This window comes from Salvelinus fontinalis, chromosome 31 (genome assembly GCF_029448725.1).
Source record: "Salvelinus fontinalis isolate EN_2023a chromosome 31, ASM2944872v1, whole genome shotgun sequence".
Classification (NCBI taxonomy): domain Eukaryota; kingdom Metazoa; phylum Chordata; class Actinopteri; order Salmoniformes; family Salmonidae; genus Salvelinus; species Salvelinus fontinalis.
The window spans coordinates 1,111,366-1,130,324 of NC_074695.1; the positions used below are offsets into that span (position 1 = coordinate 1,111,366).

Below are 18,959 nucleotides of genomic sequence, written 5' to 3' on the forward strand. Positions count from 1 at the left end.
ATAACCTGTTATACTACTATATACTACTATATAGCCTGTTACACTACTATAGAACCTGTTATACTACTATAGAACCTGTTATACTACTATTTAACCTGTTATACTACTATATAGCCTGTTATACTACTATAGAACATGTTATACTACTATATAACCTGTTATACTACTATAGAACCTGTTATACTACTATATACTACTATAGAACCTGTTATACTACTATAGAACCTGTTATACTACTATATACTACTATATAACCTGTTATACTACTATATACTACTATAGAACCTGTTATACTACTATAGAACCTGTTATACTACTATATACTACTATATAACCTGTTATACTACTATATACTACTATAGAACCTGTTATACTACTATAGAACCTGTTATACTACTATATAGCCTGTTATACTACTATAGAACCTGTTATACTACTATAGAACCTGTTATACCTCTATATACTACTATAGAACCTGTTATACTACTATAGAACCTGTTATACTACTATATAACCTGTTATACTACTATAGAACCTTTTATACTACTATATAACCTGTTATACTACTATATAACCTGTTATACTACTATATACTACTATATAACCTGTTATACTACTATATAACCTGTTATACTACTATATAACCTGTTATACTACTATATAACCTGTTATACTACTATATACTACTATATAACCTGTTATACTACTATAGAACCTGTTATACTACTATTTAACCTGTTATACTACTATAGAACATGTTATACTACTATAGAACCTGTTATACTACTATAGAGCCTGTTATACTACTATATAACCTGTTATACTACTATATAACCTGTTATACTACTATATACTACTATATAACCTGTTATACTACTATATACTACTATAGAACCTGTTATACTACTATAGAACCTGTTATACTACTATATAACCTGTTATACTACTATATACTACTATAGAACCTGTTATACTACTATATAACCTGTTATACTACTATATACTACTATATAGCCTGTTATACTACTATATAACCTGTTATACTACTATATAACCTGTTATACTACTATATAACCTGTTATACTACTATATAACCTGTTATACTACTATATAACCTGTTATACTACTATAGAACCTGTTGTACTACTATATAACCTGTTATACTACTATATACTACTATAGAACCTGTTATACTACTATATAACCTGTTATACTACTATATACTACTATATAGCCTGTTATACTACTATAGAACCTGTTATACTACTATATAACCTGTTATACTACTATAGAACCTGTTATACTACTATAGAACCTGTTATACTACTATATAACCTGTTATACTACTATAGAACCTGTTATACTACTATAGAACCTGTTATACTACTATAGAACCTGTTATACTACTATATAGCCTGTTATACTACTATATAACCTGTTATACTACTATAGAACCTGTTATACTACTATAGAACCTGTTATACTACTATATAACCTGTTATACTACTATATAACCTGTTATACTACTATATAACCTGTTATACTACTATATAACCTGTTATACTACTATATACAACTATAGAACCTGTTATACTACTATATAACCTGTTATACTACTATATACTACTATAGAACCTGTTATACTACTATAGAACCTGTTATACTACTATATAACCTGTTATACTACTATATACTACTATAGAACCTGTTATACTACTATATAACCTGTTATACTACTATATACTACTATATAGCCTGTTACACTACTATAGAACCTGTTATACTACTATAGAGCCTGTTATACTACTATATAACCTGTTATACTACTATATAGCCTGTTATACTACTATATAACATGTTATACTACTATATAACCTGTTATACTACTGTAGAACCTGTTATACTACTGTAGAACCTGTTATACTACTATATAACCTGTTATACTACTATAGAACCTGTTATACTACTATAGAACCTGTTATACTACTATAGAACATGTTATACTACTATATAACCTGTTATACTACTATAGAACCTGTTATACTACTATTTAACCTGTTATACTACTATAGAACATGTTATACTACTATAGAACCTGTTATACTACTATAGAGCCTGTTATACTACTATATAACCTGTTATACTACTATATAACCTGTTATACTACTATAGAACCTGTTATACTACTATAGAACCTGTTAAACTACTATATAACCTGTTATACTACTATATAACTTGTTATACTACTATATAACCCGTTATACTACTATATAACCTGTTATACTACTATATAGCCTGTTATACTACTATATAACCTGTTATACTACTATATAACCTGTTATACTACTATATAACCTGTTATACTACTATATAACCTGTTATACTACTATATAACCTGTTATACTACTATATACTACTATAGAGCCTGTTATACTACTATATAACCTGTAATACTACTATATAACCTGTTATACTACTATAGAACCTGTTATACTACTATAGAACCTGTTAAACTACTATATAACCTGTTATACTACTATATAACTTGTTATACTACTATATAACCCGTTATACTACTATAGAACCTGTTATACTACTATATAACCTGTTATACTACTATAGAACCTGTTATACTACTATAGAACCTGTTATACTACTATAGAACCTGTTATACTACTATATAGCCTGTTATACTACTATATAACCTGTTATACTACTATAGAACCTGTTATACTACTATAGAACCTGTTATACTACTATATAACCTGTTATACTACTATATAACCTGTTATACTACTATATAACCTGTTATACTACTATATAACCTGTTATACTACTATATACAACTATAGAACCTGTTATACTACTATATAACCTGTTATACTACTATATACTACTATAGAACCTGTTATACTACTATAGAACCTGTTATACTACTATATAACCTGTTATACTACTATATACTACTATAGAACCTGTTATACTACTATATAACCTGTTATACTACTATATACTACTATATAGCCTGTTACACTACTATAGAACCTGTTATACTACTATAGAGCCTGTTATACTACTATATAACCTGTTATACTACTATATAGCCTGTTATACTACTATATAACATGTTATACTACTATATAACCTGTTATACTACTGTAGAACCTGTTATACTACTGTAGAACCTGTTATACTACTATATAACCTGTTATACTACTATAGAACCTGTTATACTACTATAGAACCTGTTATACTACTATAGAACATGTTATACTACTATATAACCTGTTATACTACTATATAGCCTGTTATACTACTATATAACATGTTATACTACTATATAACCTGTTATACTACTATAGAACCTGTTATACTACTGTAGAACCTGTTATACTACTATATAACCTGTTATACTACTATATAACCTGTTATACTACTATATAACCTGTTATACTACTATATACAACTTTAGAACCTGTTATACTACTATATAACCTGTTATACTACTATATACTACTATAGAACCTGTTATACTACTATAGAACCTGTTATACTACTATATAACCTGTTATACTACTATATACTACTATAGAACCTGTTATACTACTATATAACCTGTTATACTACTATATACTACTATATAGCCTGTTACACTACTATAGAACCTGTTATACTACTATAGAACCTGTTATACTACTATTTAACCTGTTATACTACTATATAGCCTGTTATACTACTATAGAACATGTTATACTACTATATAACCTGTTATACTACTATAGAACCTGTTATACTACTATATACTACTATAGAACCTGTTATACTACTATAGAACCTGTTATACTACTATATACTACTATATAACCTGTTATACTACTATATACTACTATAGAACCTGTTATACTACTATAGAACCTGTTATACTACTATATACTACTATATAACCTGTTATACTACTATATACTACTATAGAACCTGTTATACTACTATAGAACCTGTTATACTACTATATAGCCTGTTATACTACTATAGAACCTGTTATACTACTATAGAACCTGTTATACCTCTATATACTACTATAGAACCTGTTATACTACTATAGAACCTGTTATACTACTATATAACCTGTTATACTACTATAGAACCTTTTATACTACTATATAACCTGTTATACTACTATATAACCTGTTATACTACTATATACTACTATATAACCTGTTATACTACTATATAACCTGTTATACTACTATATAACCTGTTATACTACTATATAACCTGTTATACTACTATATACTACTATATAACCTGTTATACTACTATAGAACCTGTTATACTACTATTTAACCTGTTATACTACTATAGAACATGTTATACTACTATAGAACCTGTTATACTACTATAGAGCCTGTTATACTACTATATAACCTGTTATACTACTATATAACCTGTTATACTACTATATACTACTATATAACCTGTTATACTACTATATACTACTATAGAACCTGTTATACTACTATAGAACCTGTTATACTACTATATAACCTGTTATACTACTATATACTACTATAGAACCTGTTATACTACTATATAACCTGTTATACTACTATATACTACTATATAGCCTGTTATACTACTATATAACCTGTTATACTACTATATAACCTGTTATACTACTATATAACCTGTTATACTACTATATAACCTGTTATACTACTATATAACCTGTTATACTACTATAGAACCTGTTGTACTACTATATAACCTGTTATACTACTATATACTACTATAGAACCTGTTATACTACTATATAACCTGTTATACTACTATATACTACTATATAGCCTGTTATACTACTATAGAACCTGTTATACTACTATATAACCTGTTATACTACTATAGAACCTGTTATACTACTATAGAACCTGTTATACTACTATATAACCTGTTATACTACTATAGAACCTGTTATACTACTATAGAACCTGTTATACTACTATAGAACCTGTTATACTACTATATAGCCTGTTATACTACTATATAACCTGTTATACTACTATAGAACCTGTTATACTACTATAGAACCTGTTATACTACTATATAACCTGTTATACTACTATATAACCTGTTATACTACTATATAACCTGTTATACTACTATATAACCTGTTATACTACTATATACAACTATAGAACCTGTTATACTACTATATAACCTGTTATACTACTATATACTACTATAGAACCTGTTATACTACTATAGAACCTGTTATACTACTATATAACCTGTTATACTACTATATACTACTATAGAACCTGTTATACTACTATATAACCTGTTATACTACTATATACTACTATATAGCCTGTTACACTACTATAGAACCTGTTATACTACTATAGAGCCTGTTATACTACTATATAACCTGTTATACTACTATATAGCCTGTTATACTACTATATAACATGTTATACTACTATATAACCTGTTATACTACTGTAGAACCTGTTATACTACTGTAGAACCTGTTATACTACTATATAACCTGTTATACTACTATAGAACCTGTTATACTACTATAGAACCTGTTATACTACTATAGAACATGTTATACTACTATATAACCTGTTATACTACTATAGAACCTGTTATACTACTATTTAACCTGTTATACTACTATAGAACATGTTATACTACTATAGAACCTGTTATACTACTATAGAGCCTGTTATACTACTATATAACCTGTTATACTACTATATAACCTGTTATACTACTATAGAACCTGTTATACTACTATAGAACCTGTTAAACTACTATATAACCTGTTATACTACTATATAACTTGTTATACTACTATATAACCCGTTATACTACTATATAACCTGTTATACTACTATATAGCCTGTTATACTACTATATAACCTGTTATACTACTATATAACCTGTTATACTACTATATAACCTGTTATACTACTATATAACCTGTTATACTACTATATAACCTGTTATACTACTATATACTACTATAGAGCCTGTTATACTACTATATAACCTGTAATACTACTATATAACCTGTTATACTACTATAGAACCTGTTATACTACTATAGAACCTGTTAAACTACTATATAACCTGTTATACTACTATATAACTTGTTATACTACTATATAACCCGTTATACTACTATATAACCTGTTATACTACTATATAACCCGTTATACTACTATATAACCCGTTATACTACAATATAACCTGTTATACTACTATATAGCCTGTTATACTACTATATAACCTGTTATACTACTATATAACCTGTTATACTACTATATAACCTGTTATACTACTATATAACCTGTTTAATACTCCATACCCCTATATGTATATCAAAGAGATGTACTACTGTAGTGTAAGGAATATGTTTCCCCCTGTCCAGATTGGCACCCTATTTCCCTTGGTAGGACACTAGTTTTAGGGAATACATTGCCATTTCAGTTTAAGTGTGACTTGGAAGTGTGTCCCTCTGTGCGCTCCGTAGAGACACCCATGTTGGAGGGGGAGGGGGAGGAGGGGCTGAGGCTGTGGCACCTGGTGAAGTCCAGCGAGGACCCAGAGATCCCCAAACACAGGAAGAGCAGCATGAGAGAGAGGGAGAGAGCCAAGGCAATACCAGAGATCTACCTGACACGTCTACTATCTATGAAGGTACGGACACACACACACACACACACACACACACACACACACACACACACACACACACACACACACACACACACACACACACACACACACACACACACACACACACACACACACACACACACACACACACACACACACACACACACACAGAGGGAACAAACCAAGGCCAGAGTTACATGCTGTTGTAATGTAGATGTAGGTGTTATATCAGTTGTGTGATACATATATATCTATATATATATATCTATCTAGCAGGTACAGTATATACACCTAGCTGTGTGTCTAGAGGATGTCTCCTCTCTAGGGGACGCTGCAGATGGTATGGTATACACCTAGCTGTGTGTCTAGAGGATGTCTCCTCTCTAGGGGACGCTGCAGATGGTATGGTATATACCTAGCTGTGTGTCTAGAGGATGTCTCCTCTCTAGGGGACGCTGCAGATGGTATGGTATATACCTAGCTGTGTGTCTAGAGGATGTCTCCTCTCTAGGGGACGCTGCAGATGGTATGGTATACACCTAGCTGTGTGTCTAGAGGATGTTGTCTCTCTAGGGGACGCTGCAGATGGTATGGTTTACACCTAGCTGTGTGTCTAGAGGATGTCTCCTCTCTAGGGGACGCTGCAGATGGTATGGTATATACCTAGCTGTGTGTCTAGAGGATGTCTCCTCTCTAGGGGACGCTGCAGATGGTATGGTATACACCTAGCTGTGTGTCTAGAGGATGTCTCCTCTCTAGGGGACGCTGCAGATGGTATGGTATATACCTAGCTGTGTGTCTAGAGGATGTCTCCTCTCTAGGGGACGCTGCAGATGGTATGGTATATACCTAGCTGTGTGTCTAGAGGATGTCTCCTCTCTAGGGGACGCTGCAGATGGTATGGTATATACCTAGCTGTGTGTCTAGAGGATGTCTCCTCTCTAGGGGACGCTGCAGATGGTATGGTATACACCTAGCTGTGTGTCTAGAGGATGTCTCCTCTCTAGGGGACGCTGCAGATGGTATGGTATATACCTAGCTGTGTGTCTAGAGGATGTCTCCTCTCTAGGGGACGCTGCAGATGGTATGGTATACACCTAGCTGTGTGTCTAGAGGATGTCTCCTCTCTAGGGGACGCTGCAGATGGTATGGTATACACCTAGCTGTGTGTCTAGAGGATGTTGTCTCTCTCCTCTCCAGGGGACGCTGCAGAAGTTTGTAGACGATGTGTTCGTAGCCATCCTCAACACCAAGCGTCCTCCTCCCATCGCTGTTCGCTTCTTCTTTGACTTCCTGGATGACATGGCGGAGAAACACGGCATCGACGACCCCGAGACCGTACACATCTGGAAGACGAACAGGTCAGTTCTGATTTGATGTTTGTCGTTCTTCAAGAGGACCAGCAGGTCAGTCAGTCACTGGGTCCTGGTTTGTCGTTCTGTAAAGTCTACAGTGCCTTGCAAAAGTACTCATCCCCCTTGGCGTTTTTCTTATTTTGTTGCATTACAACCTGTAATTTAAATGGATTTTTATTTGGATTTTATGTAATGGACAAACACAAAATAGTTCAAATTGGTGAAGTGAAATGAAAAAAATCACTTGTTTCAAAAAAATGATAAAAAAATAAAAAACTGAAAAGTGGTGCGTGCATATGTATTCACCCCCTTTGCTATGAAGCCCCTAAATAAGATCTGGTGCAACCAATTACCTTCAGAAGTCACATAATTAGTTAAATAAAGTCCACCTGTGTGTCACATGATCCGTCACATGATCTGTCACATGATCTGTCACATGATCTCAGTATATATACACCTGTTCTGAAAGGCCGCAGAGTCTGCAACACCACTAAACAAGGGGCACCATGAAGACCAAGGAGCTCTCCAAACAGGTGAGGGACAAAGTTGTGGAGAAGTACAGATCAGGGTTGGGTTATAAAAAATAGATATTAGAAACTTTGAACATCCCACGGAGCACCATTAAATCCATTATTAAAACATGTAAAGAATATGGCAACACAACTAACCTGCCAAGAGAGGGCCGCCCACCAAAACTCACAGACCAGGCAAGAGAGGGCCGCCCACCAAAACTCACGGACCTGGCAAGAGAGGGCTGCCCACCAAAACTCACGGACCTGGCAAGAGAGGGCTGCCCACCAAAACTCACAGACCTGACAAGAGAGCGCTGCCCACCAAAACTCACAGACCTGACAAGAGAGGGCTGCCCACCAAAACTCACAGACCTGACAAGAGAGGGCTGCCCACCAAAACTCACAGACCAGACAAGGAGGGCATTAATCAGAGAGGTAACAAAGAGACCAAAGATAACCCTGAAGGAGCTGCAAAGCTCCACAGTGGAGATTGGAGTATCTGTCCATAGGACCACTTTAAGCCGTATACTCCACAGAACTGGGCTTTCCGGAAGAGTGTCCAGAAAAAAGCCATTGCTTAAAAAAAAAAATAAGCAAACACATTTGGTGTTCGCCAAACGGCATGTGGGAGACTCCCCAAACATATGGAAGAAGGTACTCTGGTCAGATGAGACTAAAATTAAGCTTTTTGGCCATCAAGGAAAACGCTATGTCTGGCGAAAACCCAACACATCTCATCACTCTGAGTACACCATCCCCACAGTGAAGCATGGTGCTGTGGGGATGTTTTTCATCGGCAGGGACTGAGAAACTGGTCAGAATTGAAGTAATGATGGATGGCACTAAATACAGGGAAATTCTTGAGGGAAACAGTTTGTCTTCCGGAGATCTGAGACTGGGACGGAGGTTCACCTTCCAGAAGGACAATGACCCTAAGCATACTCCTAAAGCAGTAGTTTAAGGGGAAACATTTAAATGTCTTGGAATGGCCTAGTCAAAGCCCAGACCTCAAACCAATTGAGAATCTTTGGTATGACTTAAAGATTGCTGTACACCAGAGGAACCCATCCAACTTGAAGGAGCTGGAGCAGTTTTTCCTTGAAGAATGGGCAAAAATCGCAGTGGCTAGATGTGCCAAGCTTATAGAGACATACCCCAAGAGACTTGCGGCTGTAATTGCTGCAATAGGTGACTCTACAAAGTGTTGACTTTTGGGGGGTGAATAGTTATGTTATCAAGTCTTCAGGTTTTTTTGTCTTATTTCTTGTTTCCCAAGAAAAAAATGTTGCATCTTCAAAGTGGTAGTCATGTTGTGTAAATCAAATGATACAAACCCACAAAAAATCTATTTTAATTCCAGGTTGTAAGGCAACAAAATAGGAAAAATGCCAAGGGGGGTGAATACTTTCACAAGCCACTGTAAATACATTTTTAAAAGAAGCAGCTTTTGGTAAGATGCTGTCTAACAGAACATATAACTTAATAAAATGAATGAATGTCTTCTCTCTTCTATTATAAAACTTCACTGGAAAGAGAAAATAGTGTGAGACTTTCAATGGTCGTTTCTGAGATCGACTTTGCAATCAGTGACTGAGCAGACAGACCGAGCAGACTGACCGAGCAGACTGACCGAGCAGACAGACCGAGCGAGCAGACTGACTGACTGACTGAGCAGACTGACTGACTGACTGAGCAGACTGACTGACTGACTGAGCAGACTGACTGACTGACTGAGCAGACTGACTGACTGACTGAGCAGACAGACCGACCGAGCAGACAGACCGACCGAGCAGACAGACCGACTGACTGAGCTGACTGACTGAGCAGACTGACTGAGCAGACTGACTGAGCAGACTGACTGAGCAGACTGACTGACTGAGCAGACAGACAGACTGAGCAGACAGACAGACTGAGCAGACAGACAGACTGAGCAGACAGACAGACTGAGCAGACAGACAGACTGAGCAGACAGACAGACTGAGCAGACAGACTGAGCAGACAGACAGAGCAGACAGACAGACTGAGCAGACAGACAGACTGAGCAGACAGACAGACTGAGCAGACAGACAGACCGAGCAGACAGACAGACCGAGCAGACAGACAGACCGAGCAGACAGACAGACCGAGCAGACAGACAGACCGAGCAGACAGACAGACCGAGCAGACAGACAGACCGAGCAGACAGACAGACCGAGCAGACAGACCGACCGAGCAGACAGACCGACCGAGCAGACAGACCGACCGAGCAGACAGACCGACCGAGCAGACAGACCGACCGAGCAGACAGACCGACCGAGCAGACAGACCGACCGAGCAGACAGACCGACCGAGCAGACAGACCGACCGAGCAGACAGACCGACCGACCGAGCAGACAGACCGACCGACCGAGCAGACCGGCCGACCGAGCAGACAGACCGACCGAGCAGACAGACCGACTGACTGAGCAGACTGACTGAGCAGACTGACTGAGCAGACTGACTGAGCAGACTGACTGAGCAGACTGACTGAGCAGACTGACTGAGCAGACTGACTGACTGACTGAGCAGACTGACTGACTGACTGAGCAGACTGACTGACTGACTGAGCAGACTGACTGACTGACTGAGCAGACTGACTGACTGACTGAGCAGACTGACTGAGCAGACAGACTGACTGAGCAGACAGACTGACTGACTGACTGAGCAGACAGACTGACTGAGCAGACTGACTGAGCAGACTGACTGAGCAGACTGACTGAGCAGACTGACAGACTGACTGAGCAGACTGACTGAGCAGACTGACTGAGCAGACAGACTGAGCAGACAGACTGAGCAGACAGACAGACCGAGCAGACAGACCGACCGAGCAGACAGACTGACTGAGCAGACAGACTGACTGAGCAGACTGACAGACTGACTGAGCAGACTGACTGAGCAGACAGACTGAGCAGACAGACTGAGCAGACAGACTGAGCAGACTGACTGAGCAGACAGACTGAGCAGACTGACTGAGCAGACTGACAGACTGACTGAGCAGACTGACTGAGCAGACTGACTGAGCAGACTGACAGACTGACTGACAGACTGACTGAGCAGACTGACTGAGCAGACTGACTGAGCAGACTGACAGACAGACTGACAGACAGACAGACTGACTGACTGACTGACTGACTGACTGAGCAGACAGACTGAGCAGACAGACTGAGCAGACAGACTGAGCAGACAGACTGAGCAGACAGACTGAGCAGACAGACTGAGCAGACAGACTGAGCAGACAGACAGACAGACTGAGCAGACAGACAGACTGAGCAGACAGACAGACTGAGCAGACAGACAGACTGAGCAGACAGACAGACTGAGCAGACAGACAGACTGAGCAGACAGACAGACTGAGCAGACAGACAGACCGAGCAGACAGACAGACCGAGCAGACAGACTGACTGAGCAGACAGACAGACTGAGCAGACTGAGCAGACAGACAGACTGAGCAGACAGACAGACTGAGCAGACAGACAGACCGAGCAGACAGACAGACCGAGCAGACAGACTGAGCAGACAGACAGACTGAGCAGACAGACAGACTGAGCAGACAGACAGACTGAGCAGACAGACAGACTGAGCAGACAGACAGACCGAGCAGACAGACAGACTGAGCAGACAGACAGACAGACAGACTGAGCAGACAGACAGACAGACAGACTGAGAAGACAGACAGACTGAGCAGACAGACAGACTGAGCAGACAGACAGACTGAGCAGACAGACAGACTGAGCAGACAGACAGACTGAGCAGACAGACTGACTGACTGACTGAGCAGACAGACAGACTGAGCAGACAGACGGACTGAGCAGACAGACTGACTGACTGACTGAGCAGACAGACTGACTGAGCAGACAGACAGACCGAGCAGACAGACTGACTGAGCAGACAGACTGACTGACTGACTGAGCAGACAGACAGACTGAGCAGACAGACAGACTGAGCAGACAGACTGACTGAGCAGACAGACAGACCGAGCAGACAGACTGACTGAGCAGACAGACTGACTGAGCAGACAGACTGACTGACTGACTGAGCAGACAGACAGACTGAGCAGACAGACAGACTGAGCAGACAGACTGACTGAGCAGACAGACAGACCGAGCAGACAGACTGACTGAGCAGACAGACTGACTGAGCAGACAGACTGACTGAGCAGACAGACAGACTGAGCAGACAGACAGACTGAGCAGACAGACAGACCGAGCAGACAGACTGAGCAGACAGACAGACAGACAGACTGAGCAGACAGACTGAGCAGACTGACTGAGCAGACAGACTGATCACCTTGCGTCCTGAATAACTCCTGGTTGTCATTATTCCATCTTCTGTCGGCGATCAGCAACTGAACATGTGATGTTCTTGAACACGGTCATTGTATTTTCTTCCGTAAAGAAATGACTTTTCCCTGGATAACCACCTCTCTCTCTCTCTCTGTCTCTCTCTCTCTCTCTCCCTCTCTCTCTCTCTCTGTCTCTCTCTCTCTCTCTCTGTCTCTCTCCCTCTCTCTCCCTCCCTGTCTCTCTCTGTCTTTCTCTCTCCCTCCCTGTCTCTCTCTCTCTCTCCCTCCCTTCCTCCAGCCTGCCTCTGAGGTTCTGGGTGAACATCCTGAAGAACCCTCAGTTTGTGTTTGACGTCCAGGTGACCGATAGCGTGGACGCTGTCCTCTCTGTCATCGCTCAGACGTTCATCGACTCATGCACCACCTCCGAACACAAAGTCGGACGGGTCAGTCATTTTTTTTTTTGTTGAAATAGTATTTTTATAGAAATGTCACAATTTTCTCCCATATTAAGAGAGAACAAAGAAACAAAACAAAAAAAGACAGAAATTAAACACAAAAGCTCAGTTTAATAAAGGAATTGGGTCCAACACATGGAACGTACAGTGTAATCCTGAGACAGGTAAACAACCGCCATTCTAAGTAAATCCTTGCAGCAGAATAGCTGATAAATCAGGTTCTAGGTGATTTTAAATGAGGTTCCCACACGTTGTAGACCTGATCTGTTTTAGAATGTAATGTACATGTCAGATATTCTAATGCAACCCATTCAAATAGTATCTTATGCCAATCCTTTATAGAAGGGACCTTGTCATTAATCCACCGTGCAGCGTAGCGGGTCTAAGGCACTGCATCTCAGTGCAAGAGGTGTCACTACAGTACCTGGTTTGAATCCAGGCTGTATCACATCCGGCCGTGATCGAGGGTCCCAAGTGGTGGCGCACAATTGCCCCAGCCGGTTTGGTCGTCATTGTAAATAAGAATTAGTTCTTATCTGACTTGCCTAGTAAAAAAAAAACAATTTTAAAAATATGATTTTTTTCCCCTCGCTGCGTAGGTTAGGATGTTGTAAAGCCTCCTCTTATCCACAGAAGTAACATGTTTACTAGAGAGACCTAACAGTAAAGAAACTGGCTCCAATTCTAGGTCGACCCCCTAGGATCTGTTCAGTTTCTTGCAGAACACCAGACCGGTATCTTTGTATTTTAGTACATGACCATAAACAACGTGTTACTGTGTCCGTTTTACATTTAAGACACCGAGGAGAAGAGGAAGAAGGACTGAAAACATGTCTGTGATTTGGGGATATAGGCTGTGTATTATTCTCAACTGGATTGCTCTAGTACGATTACAGATGGATATTGTTTTTTGCATATCTCCAAATGTCCTCACACATCTCCTCGTCAATAGTAACAGACAATTCTTTCTCCCACACTGGTTTCCAACCCTCTGTGCGTCGACGGTAGAAAAGGACCTGAAAGCATCATGAATACATTTACAGACATTTTCCTTTGTGAGTGTTTCCAATCAAGCGGGTACTCTTTAAAATATAATGTCTTACTTGTAGGAAGCACAAAAAGTCCTGCTTCCATATTTATCAACCATCTGCTCAAATGACAATAAAATCTTATCAACGAATAAATCATTTAGTCTGCCTATGCCAAATGTTAAAGCCAGCTTCCAGAAATCCTGGTCCAAAATGTGGGTTGTTAAGAATTGCGATAAAGAGCAGAGGTTAGTTTGGACCTTGGGTCAGTCATTCTGTAAAATAAATAACACACAATCCGCTTGTATTTGTTTATTTATTTAAATGAATTTATTTTTTAGAGAGAGTATTTTCTAGATTTAGTAGAGGGAATCAGTAATCATTGATTAGGGTCAGGAGATCTCGTAGTTCCTCATCGTTTCTGTTCAGAGTGGATAATACCGAAGAACAGGAGACTTTGTGTCGTTAGTATGACGATGATGATGATGATGATGATGGTGGTTTTGGTTTTTGACCAACATAATCTGTCTAACGTCTTGATTTTGATTTCCTGCCAACAGGACTCTCCAGTGAACAAGCTGCTCTACGCCAGAGAGATCCCCAGATACAAGCAGCTGGTTGAGAGGTGAGACAGACAGACATTCCTAATGAATCAGTTGAATGACAGGGAACTCTGTATTCAGGCATTATTATAATTCTTACTCAGGAGCTATTAGAGCTGGTTATTAGAGCTGGTTATTGGAGCTGGTTATTAGAGCTGGTTATTAGAGCTGGTTATTAGAGCTGGTTATTAGAGCTGGTTATAAGAGCTGGTTATTAGAGCTGGTTATTAGAGCTGGTTATAAGAGCTGGTTATTAGAGCTGGTTATTGGAGCTGGTTATTGGAGCTGGTTATTAGAGCTGGTTATTAGAGCTGGTTATTAGAGCTGGTTATTAGAGCTGGTTATTAGAGCTGGTTATTAGAGCTGGTTATTAGAGCTGGTTATTGGAGCTGGTTATTGGAGCTGGTTATTGGAGCTGGTTATTAGAGCTGGTTATTAGAGCTGGTTATTGGAGCTGGTTATTAGAGCTGGTTATTAGAGCTGGTTATTAGAGCTGGTTATTGGAGCTGGTTATTGGAGCTGGTTATTAGAGCTGGTTATTAGAGCTGGTTATTAGAGCTGGTTATTAGAGCTGGTTATTAGAGCTGGTTATTAGAGCTGGTTATTAGAGCTGGTTATTAGAGCTGGTTATTAGAGCTGGTTATTGGAGCTGGTTATTGGAGCTGGTTATTGGAGCTGGTTGTTGGAGCTGGTTGTTGGAGCTGGTTGTTGGAGCTGGTTGTTGGAGCTGGTTGTTGGAGCTGGTTGTTGGAGCTGGTTGTTGGAGCTGGTTGTTGGAGCTGGTTATTGGAGCTGGTTATTGGAGCTGGTTATTGGAGCTGGGTTATTGGAGCTGGTTATTGGAGCTGGTTATTGGAGCTGGTTATTGGAGCTATGTTATTGGAGCTATGTTATTGGAGCTGGTTATTGGAGCTGGTTATTGGAGCTGGTTGTTGGAGCTGGTTGTTGGAGCTGGTTGTTGGAGCTGGTTGTTGGAGCTGGTTATTGGAGCTGGTTATTGGAGCTGGTTATTGGAGCTGGTTATTGGAGCTGGTTATTGGAGCTGGTTATTGGAGCTGGTTATTGGAGCTGGGTTATTGGAGCTGGGTTATTGGAGCTGGTTATTGGAGCTGGTTATTGGAGCTGGTTATTGGAGCTGGGTTATTGGAGCTGGTTATTGGAGCTGGTTATTGGCTCTAGGTTGTTGGAGCTGGGCTATTGGAGCTGGGCTATTGGAGCTGGTTATTGCCGCTAGGTTATTGGAGCTAGATTATTAGGAGCTAGATTTCTGTCTCTTGGACATGGAATGTGTTATTGGAGCTGGTTATGGGGGGAGGGGTGTCCTTAATAAATATAAATGTGTGTTCTGTGGGTATTGTTCCAGGTATTACAGTGGGTATTGTTCCAGGTATTACAGTGTGTTATGTGGGTATTGTTCCAGGTATTACAGTGTTCTGTTGGTATTGTTCCAGGTATTACAGTGGGTATTGTTCCATGTATTACAGTGTTCTGTGGGTATTGTTCCATGTATTACAGTGTTATAGTGGGTATTGTTCCAGGTATTACAGTGTTCTGTGGGTATTGTTCCAGGTATTATAGTGTTCTGTGGGTATTGTTCCAGGTATTACAGTGTTCTGTGGGTGTTGTTCCAGGTATTACAGTGTTCTGTGGGTGTTGTTCCAGGTATTATAGTGGGTATTGTTCCAGGTATTACAGTGGGTATTGTTCCAGGTATTACAGTGGGGTCTGTGGGTATTGTTCCAGGTATTACAGTGGGTATTGTTCCAGGTATTACAGTGGGTATTGTTCCAGGTATTATAGTGTTCTGTGGGTATTGTTCCAGGTATTACAGTGTTCTGTGGGTATTGTTCCAGGTATTATAGTGGGTATTGTTCCAGGTATTACAGTGGGTATTGTTCCAGGTATTATAGTGGGTATTGTTCCAGGTATTACAGTGTTCTGTGGGTATTGTTCCAGGTATTACAGTGGGTATTGTTCCAGGTATTGTAGTGGGTATTGTTCCAGGTATTATAGTGGGTATTGTTCCAGGTATTACAGTGGGTATTGTTCCAGGTATTACAGTGGGTATTGTTCCAGGTATTATAGTGTTCTGTGGGTATTGTTCCAGGTATTACAGTGTTCTGTGGGTATTGTTCCAGGTATTATAGTGTGTATTTTTCCAGGTATTATAGTGTTCTGTGGGTATTGTTCCAGGTATTACAGTGGGTATTGTTCCAGGTATTTCAGTGGGTATTGTTCCAGGTGTTAGTGTTCGGTGGGTATTGTTCCAGGTATTACAGTGTTCTGTGGGTATTGTTCCAGGTATTACAGTGGGTATTGTTCCAGGTATTATAGTGGGTATTGTTCCAGGTATTACAGTGGGTATTGTTCCAGGTATTACAGTGGGTATTGTTCCAGGTATTAGTGTTATGTGGGTATTGTTCCAGGTATTACAGTGTTCTGTGGGTATTGTTCCAGGTATTATAGTGTGTTCTGTGTGTATTGTTCCAGGTATTATAGTGGGTATTGTTCCAGGTATTATAGTGGGTATTGTTCCAGGTATTACAGTGTGTTCTGTGTGTATTGTTCCAGGTATTATAGTGGGTATTGTTCCAGGTATTATAGTGGGTATTGTTCCAGGTATTATAGTGGGTATTGTTCCAGGTATTATAGTGGGTATTGTTCCAGGTATTATAGTGGGTATTGTTCCAGGTATTATAGTGGGTATTGTTCCAGGTATTACAGTGTTCTGTGGGTATTGTTCCAGGTATTACAGTGGGTATTGTTCCAGGTATTACAGTGTGTATTGTTCCAGGTATCACAGTGGGTATTGTTCCAGGTATTAGTGTTCTGTGGGTATTGTTCCAGGTATTACAGTGGGTACTGTTCCAGGTATTACAGTGTTCTGTTGGTATTGTTCCAGGTATTAGTGTTCTGTGGGTATTGTTCCAGGTATTACAGTGGGTATTGTTCCAGGTATTACAGTGTTCTGTGGGTATTGTTCCAGGTATTACAGTGGGTATTGTTCCAGGTATTATAGTGTTCTGTGGGTATTGTTCCAGGTATTACAGTTTGTTCTGTGTGTATTGTTCCAGGTATTATAGTGGGTATTGTTCCAGGTATTATAGTGGGTATTGTTCCAGGTATTATAGTGGGTATTGTTCCAGGTATTACAGTGGGTATTGTTCCAGGTATTATAGTGGGTATTGTTCCAGGTATTACAGTGGGTATTGTTCCAGGTATTACAGTGGGTATTGTTCCAGGTATTACAGTGGGTATTGTTCCAGGTATTATAGTGGGCATTGTTCCAGGTATTACAGTGGGTATTGTTCCAGGTATTACAGTGGGTGTTGTTCCAGGTATTATAGTGGGTATTGTTACAGGTATTATAGTGGGTATTGTTCCAGGTATTACAGTGGGTATTGTTACAGGTATTACAGTGGGTATTGTTACAGGTATTACAGTGTGTTCTGTGGGTATTAATCCAGGTATTAATGTTCTGTGGGTATTGTTCCAGGTATTATAGTGTTCGGTGGGTGTTGTTCCAGGTATTACAGTGTGTATTGTTCCAGGTATTAGTGTTCTGTGGGTATTGTTCCAGGTATTACAGTGGGTATTGTTCCAGGTATTACAGTGGGTATTGTTCCAGGTATTACAGTGGGTATTGTTCCAGGTATTACAGTGGGTATTGTTCCAGGTATTACAGTGGGTATTGTTCCAGGTATTACAGTGGGTATTGTTCCAGGTATTACGGTGGGTATTGTTCCAGGTATTATAGTGGGTATTGTTCCAGGTATTATAGTGGGTATTGTTCCAGGTATTACAGTGGGTATTGTTCCAGGTATTATTAGAGTGTTCTGTGGGTATTGTTCCAGGTATTACAGTGGGTATTGTTCCAGGTAATTCAGTGGGTTCTGTGGGTATTGTTCCAGGTATTACAGTGTGTTCTGTGGGTATTGTTCCAGGTATTGTAGTGGGTATTGTTCCAGGTATTACAGTGGGTATTGTTCCAGGTATTACAGTGGGTATTGTTCCAGGTAT

At 39.5% G+C, this 18,959-nt stretch overlaps 1 protein-coding gene across 1 annotated transcript in view; it reads left to right on the plus strand.

The window, feature by feature from the left end:
• Nucleotides 1-18,959, plus strand: part of plxnb3 (plexin B3) — a 285,828-nt gene that overhangs the window by 237,577 nt on the left and 29,292 nt on the right. The window contains exons 32-35 of the mRNA XM_055891079.1: nucleotides 6,539-6,705; nucleotides 7,885-8,045; nucleotides 13,150-13,297; nucleotides 14,898-14,962. Of these exons, the coding sequence (XP_055747054.1) occupies nucleotides 6,539-6,705; nucleotides 7,885-8,045; nucleotides 13,150-13,297; nucleotides 14,898-14,962 (541 nt within the window). The remainder of the gene's footprint in view (nucleotides 1-6,538; nucleotides 6,706-7,884; nucleotides 8,046-13,149; nucleotides 13,298-14,897; nucleotides 14,963-18,959) is intronic.